At 33.3% G+C, this 8,899-nt stretch overlaps 2 protein-coding genes across 3 annotated transcripts; one reads left to right on the forward strand and one right to left on the reverse strand.

Moving 5' to 3' along the window:
- Nucleotides 1-448: 448 nt before the first annotated feature.
- On the reverse strand, nucleotides 449-2,742 carry LOC128861153 (uncharacterized). Its single transcript, XM_054099071.1, has 2 exons — nucleotides 2,399-2,742; nucleotides 449-1,506 (listed from the first exon to the last, which is right to left on the reverse strand). The coding sequence occupies exons 1-2, from the start codon at nucleotides 2,625-2,627 to the stop codon at nucleotides 740-742; spliced, it is 996 nt and encodes a 331-aa protein (XP_053955046.1). The 5' UTR covers nucleotides 2,628-2,742; the 3' UTR covers nucleotides 449-739.
- Nucleotides 2,743-3,206: 464 nt separating this feature from the next.
- LOC128860920 (uncharacterized) lies at nucleotides 3,207-7,449 on the forward strand. Of its 2 annotated transcripts, XM_054098718.1 has the most exons (8): nucleotides 3,207-3,263; nucleotides 3,761-3,851; nucleotides 3,966-6,032; nucleotides 6,104-6,214; nucleotides 6,296-6,438; nucleotides 6,499-6,711; nucleotides 6,975-7,128; nucleotides 7,201-7,449. In XM_054098718.1, exons 3-8 carry the CDS (start codon nucleotides 5,993-5,995, stop codon nucleotides 7,329-7,331), a joined length of 792 nt encoding a protein of 263 aa, XP_053954693.1. In that variant the 5' UTR covers nucleotides 3,207-3,263; nucleotides 3,761-3,851; nucleotides 3,966-5,992; the 3' UTR covers nucleotides 7,332-7,449. The 2 variants fall into 2 exon arrangements, with proteins under 2 accessions (XP_053954693.1, XP_053954692.1); XM_054098717.1 differs by lacking the exons at nucleotides 6,104-6,214; nucleotides 6,296-6,438; nucleotides 6,499-6,711; nucleotides 6,975-7,128; nucleotides 7,201-7,449 and having other exon boundaries at nucleotides 3,966-5,972.
- Nucleotides 7,450-8,899: the final 1,450 nt, after the last annotated feature.

Consider the following 8,899-nt stretch of genomic DNA (forward strand, 5'->3'; position numbering starts at 1 on the left):
AGGCCATGTCGATACCAGAGGCTACCGAATTGCTCAGGACCTGAGTCGCGCGTGAAACGTTCATTTTATCCATAAAATTGGGATATATATGGGCCTCCGTTAGTTTCGGACAAATTTTAAAATGGGGATTCATTTGATCTATATCAAACAATTTTTTGATCACCTTGAAGCTTGTCACTCCATCTGATGTTAAGATGTCATATTTCATCAAGGTATTTCGGACGGACTTTATCAAGTGACAGTAATCGAACATACAAAAAATGTTTGTGCCTTCGTGCACGAAAAAGGGGCTATCCTCATAAATCCCTAAAGATTTAAAGATACTACTGTTGGAGGGCCCTTGATCGCAAACTATACCTTTCAAATTTAACCCCATTTTTTTTAGTTGTGCGACATTTTTGTCCAAAATGGACATCAATGTCTCCGTACGTATACCACTACTGGAGATATAATACGAAAACACGTATTTCCATTTGGAGCACAATCCCTTAACCATAAAAAATAAACATTTATTCCCAATTTTGTTTTCGCGTTGACCTTCCCCATGGTCTACAAACCCATCGATAACATCTCTAGCTTTATTATAGCTTAAGTCCGATTTGATGATGATTTCATCGAATAATAGAACGCTTATGCGTTCGGTGTCGGACATAGTTGAAACAATTTTTTCTAAATTATCACAGACATTGGCATCGAACCCCGGAACAACATATTTGATGGGGCGCCAACGCGAAAGGGATCATTTATGGGGCAAAGCAAAACCTAGATCGTCACGCATAAACGTATATGCTTTGGAGGACATATAATTGATGTTTTGGGCCAATGTCTTTTCCTCCTCGCTATAACGATTTTTTTGGCCACTGACGATCATTCTTGCGAAAGTTACAGCATCACTGCTTGAAGTTTCTTCCGCAAGAACTGCACGAGTACACAAATATTTATATTTTTGCAGTAGCTTCTCATTTTCTGCTTCTAACTCTTGAATTCTTTTTTTTAATTTTATTTCATTGCTCCGATAATAACGAGCAGCCTGAGCAAATCGTTCGCTACTGCTTGTGATTTCTAAGTCCTCACAGATGTTTTTGTTTTTGGGTACCTGCCTTGTTTCCTCTAGCATAGAATATTTTGCGAATTCTTCTAACGTGAGACCATTTGCTACACCTACACCTACTGTACGATTTACGTACACTTTAGTAACGGGCGGGCAAACCCAATCAGAGCCAGTACTAGGTGAGCGACTTCTAGTAACTGGCTCTAATCTTAAAGATGGAACAGCCCCATCTAAAACTTTATAACGAGTTACTTGCTCTGGACTAAAGTGGCGCTTACAAACATATAGCCTGTCAGAATCTGCTGGTTGCACGTCGCAAGCCAGGGCCCAACTATTTCGAGCCTCTCCGCCTCGAGGAAATTCGTACAACGTATGACCCTTTTCCACCACGTATCCTACCACGCTCCGTTGCTTCTTTGGAATTGTACAGCTGTATGTAGGGTCATCGTCGTGCCCTATTAAGAAAATTTATTTTATAATATAATATAAACGTATTATAATTCAAAGAAGGTTATAGGCATGTTTTTATGATGGAATTCCCTTCCCACAGCCCCCAGGCCGCGCCACCACTCTCATTCATCACTAATAATCGAATATTGCTGAATGTACTTTAAATCTCTTCCTATTAGTCCCTACTCCTACTACTACTATTTTTACCTTACTTTCCTTTTAATACTTTATCTTTACTACTATCTGTAATTTTAATTTTAATTTTGATTTTACTGTTAATCTTTTTATGTAAACTATTCTTAAGGTCAATCATTGTAAAAATAACCTATGGTTGTATGTTTTGACTTAGTAATAATAAATAAATAATATTTGCTTAAATTTAATCTAAAAACTCTTAGTTTTCCTTATTTCCCACTATTTATAGCACACTCTAGACTTCATAATCCGCATAAGCTGTTCAAATACAAAGTTCAAAAACGGTTTGAGATAGAAAATTAATAAAAATAATTTTGCTTGATATTTTTCTGATTGGTTGTTTTGATTTTATTCAACAAGGCATAGTAACGGATGCCGGGTATTGTAATATTATGGTTATTAATAAAAAATTATTTTCTATGAAATATATGCACATACACATTCAAAAATAATTAAAATTTCTTAACTTCCTCCACTTTCCTGCCTCAAAACTCTAATGCTACCAGTTAGCAAACCTCACCCTCAATAAAACCTATCCACCCTAATATTATATCAAATGCATGCAATAAAACCTATCCACCCTAATATTAAATCAAATGTATGCAATACATATGTAGGTATGTGTGTTTGATATTCTTGTAGGTTCGCTTTAGCGAAATATAAAAACACACATACCTACTTATGTATTGCGCAAAAACTTACCTAAACGAAGGGTGGGGATGGCACCCTTTTTCAAACATTGTCCCCCCACAACACATGCCTCAAAGTGTTTTACACACACAAATGAGTTGTGGGGTGGAAGATGTTCCGTCCTGGCAATATGCAAATTCTGCCTCCATTTGTCTGCTATTATGGGGTCCTGTGGGAAAGAAAATAATTTCACTTCACTGTTTTTTAAATAACACCCGCGCACACGACACGTTCTGCTCATTTTTAAATCGAAAAAGTTTAAAAAAATTCGGAAAATCGACAGCGTTTGAAAATTGCGCGACGTCAATCAAAAGTTTTTCTCAAACTAAAGTTCATTAGACTCTTTTGGTTTGACATGGAAATTTTGGAGCAAATTACGCAAAATCAATTCAAATTCAAAAATGAATTTTCATGCAAATAAAGAGACAAAAAGCACCTGTAACCTAACTTTGGCACAAAACGGAAAGTTTCCAAAAAAAAGCTCTTAATTCTCAAAGGCTGTTAAATTTCTGCAGTTGAGCATATTTCTGTTAACGTTCTCTGAAAAATGTCGCTGTTGTGTACCACGCGCGCAAAACGAGTACCCATGAAAAGTGCTGCCTTTTCAGTCATTGAGAATTCTCTATATTTAACGTTCTCTGATATATGTATGTATGTACATATATACTGCGAAGTAAAATTCTTATGCATGTACATACATACTTTGCATTCCATACACTGCATGTAAATATGCACGGTTGGTGCATGAAATATGTATAAAACCTCTAATTTAATCTTTTCCATTTTGTATTAATAACATCTCTTTTATACTATATAGGTACAGCAATATAAACGGCGATACAATCAGGAAATTTAAAAGGGATCTGCATCTGACTCGGTAAGTATTAAATCAGTGAATGTGAAATAGAAGATATGGAAAGTGAAAATGAAGATATGGAAAGGCATGACCAGTGCGGTTGGTCATAGCTTTTGTTTATACACTGTGCAGTGAATTGATATGATTGTGTGGCCAAGAAATGTGTCACAGGATCAGTGCGATTAATCCAAACCAAAAAGATGTGCATATGCCATAGTTAAAGAAGCCAATTGTTGGCATTATAAATTCCTATTTGTGGTTTGGTTAATAGCAATCGCCTGCGCAGTGTAGGTAAACGGAAAAAATGTATGCACGTTTGTAGGATAAGAATAAAATTGTGATATACATATATGTATGTAAATATTTATATACACGAACGTGCATACACTTTTCCATTTATGCATAAGAAATATGCATATACATATAAGCAATTTGTGAAAAGTTGTGTATATCTACATATGTTATGTAAATAATCCATATTATTAAACTAATAAATCTTTTTTAACCTTAACTTGTAGCTCGTAAGCGATTTAATTAAAAGGGAGACGTGCAACATTTACCAACATACAACATTTACCAGCATCCAACAAAGCTACCAGGGCAGATTCAGTAAGTATTTTGTAATTTTTCAATTATTATTTTATTTTTAGTCTGATATTATATCTTTCACATACATATGTATTTTTTCTAATTATTGAAATTTGTGTTTAATTTTTCTTACAGAACACATTAATACACACACACGTACACGCAGCGGACGTATTTGTTAAGTATCGTAGTTAGAAAAATGAGTAAAAGAACGTTGTCTAATTTATTGGGAAAAGAAAAAAAAAATTATGAGGAAAATGTAGCGAAATTTCGCAAATTAATTGAAAATGTTAACGTATGTAGAAGGAAATGAAAACTTTCCCAATAGATTAGACGACGATGATTTTCCATCAACAAGTAGAGTAGCTTTGCAAAATTTAGAATATGATATAGATAGCGGAGATGACAGTGTGTTTTTTGAAGATTTAGATGTAGAAGATGTTGAGGTAGATAGTTATTCAGAGGATAGGGATAGTAATTTAGAAAATGCGTTCCTTTTGTCAACCTGGGCGGTTAGTAATAATATTCCTCAGAATAGCGTAGACGATTTGCTTAGGACTCTAAAACTTATGGGTGTAGAAGGTTTGCCACTGTCAGCTAGGTCTCTTTTAGGTACAAGTAGGCAAAAAGTTAATATTAAGTTAATTCCTGGAGGTGAGTTTTTATATATAGGTATTCAGTTTTATTTATGGGGTGCAGAATTTAATGTATTGGAAAATTGTGAGGTAGTAAATATTGATATTGGGATAAATGGGTTAAAGTTATTTAAGAGTAGTAATAGGTGTCTTTGGCCGATTTTAGGATATGTCGTAGGTTCTAAGTTAGGCCCATTTACGATAGCGTGTTTTTCAGGGATGAGTAAGCCAGGTAGCGTGAATGATTTTTTGAGGGACTTTTGTGAGGAAGTAAGTTTTTTGAGGAAGAATGGGGTTAAGGTAGGTAGCAATCTAGTATGTAAGCCGTTTAATATAAGACTATTTAGTTGTGACGCCCCCGCTCGTGCATTTGTTACAGGAGTTAAGTCGCATACGGCAAAGAACTCCTGTTCCAAATGCACGATCGAGGGCGTCTATACACAAAGAAGGGTAAGCTTCCCGAAGCAAGTTGGAAATTTAAGATCAGATAGTGCATTGAAAAGTAGAATAGATTTAAGTTATCATAGTTTAGAATTTAAGCAAGCAGGAAGTTTGCTAGAATCTTTTAACTTTGGCATGGTTTCACAATTTCCTCTTGAACCCATGCATTTAGTAGATTTGGGTGTAACAAAAAAGTTGCTCCAGTTACTTATCAAGAAAGGTAACGTTACGAAAATGAATGAGAAGCGTTTGCTTCTTAACAGGTTCGTACCGTCTAAGTTTAGCCGGCTTAGCCGAGACCTTGACCAGATAAGTAATTGGAAGTCAACTGAATTCCGGCAGTTTTTATTATATACCGGGATATTTGTTTTGAAAGACTGCATTAATGAAGATTTATATTATCATTTTCTTTTACTACACGCCGGAATTCGATTTCTCTCTTGTGAGAAATCTTTTAACGTAGAATCGAATGTCGCCAATGAATTGTTAAAGGAATTTGTTGATTTGTTCGGAAATATTTATTGCGATCATCTAATAAGTTATAATGTTCACGGGTTGTTACACCTTTCGGATTGTGTTAGAGAATTTGGTCCTTTAGACAATTTTTCCGCGTACAAATTTGAGAACTACATGCAGCATTTAAAAAAAATAATTAATAAACCTAATAAAATTTTGCAGCAAATGTTTTTCAGAATATCGGAAAGATTAAAAATTTCAGATTCTAGCAAACTTTCTAAAAACGACCTTTTTATAATAGATTTTAATAAAGATAAAGATAGTTATTTTCAATGTAATAAGGGGCCCATTAAAATTGTTGGATTAGATAAGGAAACCAACAGTTTTAAAGCACTCCTTATTTCTAATTTAGAAAATTATTTTATCGAGCCAGTAGAATCTATGTCAGGGCTAGGTATTTGTATAGGTGAAATATTAAGTAATGAAATCCTAATTAGTCGTAGTGATATAAGTTATAAATATTTTTGTATAAACGATAGAAATAAGCTTATTCTTGTCCCCATTCTACATAATTTATTTCGTTCTTTTTTTTAAGTACAATGGAGGACATTTTTTTTTCCGGAAACCGAAATGATTTCTCCACCACGCTCGGGCCCCCCTACTTTTACAGGTATAAATATAAAAATATATTAACAGAATTGTAAATACTTATATTCATACTTAAAACTAATTCCATTTTAGGGTCTGCCGTGCAGCGTAAGCGGTTTGCTGTATCGCAGCCCTACGAAAGGCGTACAGCAATCCCAGATTCCCCCAGCGCAACGGTATCCAACCATGCTACTGCGGTTGCAAGTAAATTTTTTTATATTTTAATAAATTTCAATTTTTACCATTATTTTTTTGCGAGGTTGTTAAAAAAAACATTTATTTCAGGTGAACCAGTTTCTCTGGGTTCATTGCAAAAGAAGCTGAGAGAAATGCGGAGCGAAATCCGTGAATCACTGGGGGAAATAAAGACCACCTTACGGGACCTAGAGGGTAAGGTGGAAAGAAGTTTCAAGGACTTCGAAAAGAAGGTTATACAAGTATCTTATTGAAGTAATGAATTATAACTTTATAAGCTTTTTATTATTTAGATGCCAGAAAGAGCGGAAAGTCAGGTCCAGGGGCAGCTGATGAGGGAAGTGAAAGTGGTGATGACAAGAGTTCACCAGAGTATTGCGCGCATCACGGGAGATGCTCTGAGTCCTGAGTATATCAAGATTCAGAGTATGCTCCCAATAACATCGCAGGATGCGATTAATACTCTGGAGGAGCTCTTAAATACCAAGTCATACTCCGAAGCAATGGTAACTATTATTTCTACTATACAATATACACATGTGATCATGGTTGCTTGAGTTAAATTGTAAAATTAAAATTGTAACATCTAAGAATTCTCCGTATAGCGTTTTCAAAATTTGCCGAAATAAGAGATTTCACAAATTTTGAGATACCTATTTCCACTCAAACAACTATGATTTACATAAAATTACGTACAATAGGGTGTTCAATATCAAATAAGCTCAAAAAATTTTTAATAAAATAAAAAACTTAATTTTATCTTTTCTAGCTAAATATTTTGCTGAAGCTGAGGGGTGCTAAAGGATGCATCAAAGGGGTGATGAAGCGCGTTTACTCCGACTGCTTGATGTTCCATTACAATTTTGAGGGGAAAGCCAACAAATCGGCGCTTTTGGGCCTCAAAAGTCTGGAACTCATTTTCGGTATTTACATTTTTTCGTTTATACTTTTTTTTATATATATTATATAACATGTTTTTTATGTATATCCAACAGATACATTTAATAGCACCCCGAAAAGCGAAGTCATCGCTGAAATTCGCAAAGCGGTTTTAATGAGCCACAACCGACATAAGCAAGTAGTTAGGAAACAAAAACAAAAAATTAATATTCAAAATAACAACTAAAACTAAAATATTTCTAAACCTAATTTTATAATGTCAAATTACTTTAATTCATGTTAATTTTCTAACACCAAAACCTAATTTAAGAATGTAAATATTATATTAATTTATGTACATAAAAACTAAACCGTAAACTTTTCTAATAACTAAACTAATTAATGTATATAAATAACCAAAACTAAAATTTGTCTAACACCAAACCTAATTTTATAATGTCAAATTACTTCAATTCATGTTCATTTTCTAACAACAAGACCTAATTTAAGAATGTAAATATTATACTAATTTATGTACATAAAAACTAAAACGTAAACTTTTCTAAAAACTAAACTAATTCATGTATATAAATAACTAAAACTAAAATTTGTCTAACACCAAACCTAATTTTACAATGTAAATATTAAAATAGATAACTAAAACTTAACGTAATTTTATAATGTAAATAGTAAATTAATATAAATAGCTGTACATAAATAGAACATACTAAAAAAATTATTATACAATACAGTGAAATTCCTTATAACCGGACACTCACCGTCGCAGTGTTTTTGTCCGGCTATGGGAGATGTCCGCTTATAAGGGATGAAGTCACAAAATATATACCACACATATGAATTGTATTGTACCTAGTTTATTTAAGAAATTTTTGGAAGTAAAGAATATTTGCATACTTTGGTATTACATATACATAAATACATATATGTATGTACATATAGCGATTAAGTACAATACATTGTACAAGTCTTTACATTTCAATACTAGTTTGATTGAACAAATTAGGTAATGCTTGATTGCTTTAATTTAAAATGTTCATTTTCAAAGTGACTCTCGATATTTTTAATGTGCTGAAAAGCTACATAGTAATTTTTTGCATATTGTTTCAAGCCCGCAACAAGTTTTAAAGCCTCATCCTATGATGTTATAGGCTCACTTATTTCTTCTGAAAATTCATCTTCTGAATCACTTATGTCCATAGTATCATCTTGTTGGTCAAATTGAACTTCTATATTGTTGTCCTCAGTGAAAACATTTTGATCCATTTGGAGAAAACCTTTGAACGCAACCATTCGCATGCAACTGACTTAACAAACTGAATGGAAAACTACTCTTAATTTAAAACACAGGACTTGAATGAGTGTATACATGTTAAAAGGGGAATCACCTGTTTCATTTTTATAATGAACAACAAAGCTTGCTTGTGATATTTTTGAATTTTGTCCGTTTATGAGAAATTTTTTTATGAAAATCGTTTGAAATACCTTGTCCGCGTCCGGTTATTAGAGTGTCCGTTTATTAGGATGATATTTGTATGAAAAAATGAATGAAAAACCTGTGCGCCCAAAATTTGTCCGGTTATTGGAGCTGTCCGGTTATAAGGACTGTCCGTAATGGGGAATTTCACTGTATATTGTATTAATTTTCTTTCGAAACTAAAAATTAACTAAATAAATATTAAAATTATTCATTAAATAAATAATATTCAATAAATAACCATTTGTATCAGTAATTTTGAAGGATTATTGTATATAGGATCCGTAAGTATTATCTACAAAATTACCCTGTTGAAGAGA

The sequence above is a fragment of the Anastrepha ludens genome, chromosome 4, assembly GCF_028408465.1.
Source record: "Anastrepha ludens isolate Willacy chromosome 4, idAnaLude1.1, whole genome shotgun sequence".
Classification (NCBI taxonomy): domain Eukaryota; kingdom Metazoa; phylum Arthropoda; class Insecta; order Diptera; family Tephritidae; genus Anastrepha; species Anastrepha ludens.

Bases quoted from the DNA above. Each gene is read 5' to 3' on its own strand.
- LOC128861153 (XM_054099071.1), bottom strand. From the start codon at position 2,627: ATGAGCAGAACGTGTCGTGTGCGCGGGTGTTATTTAAAAAACAGTGAA. The intron at 1,507-2,398 runs GTAAGTTTTTGC...TTTTCTTAATAG, and splicing joins CATCCCCACCCTTCGTTTAG to GGCACGACGATGACCCTACA.
- LOC128860920 (XM_054098717.1), top strand. From the start codon at position 4,118: ATGTTAACGTATGTAGAAGGAAATGAAAACTTTCCCAATAGATTAGAC.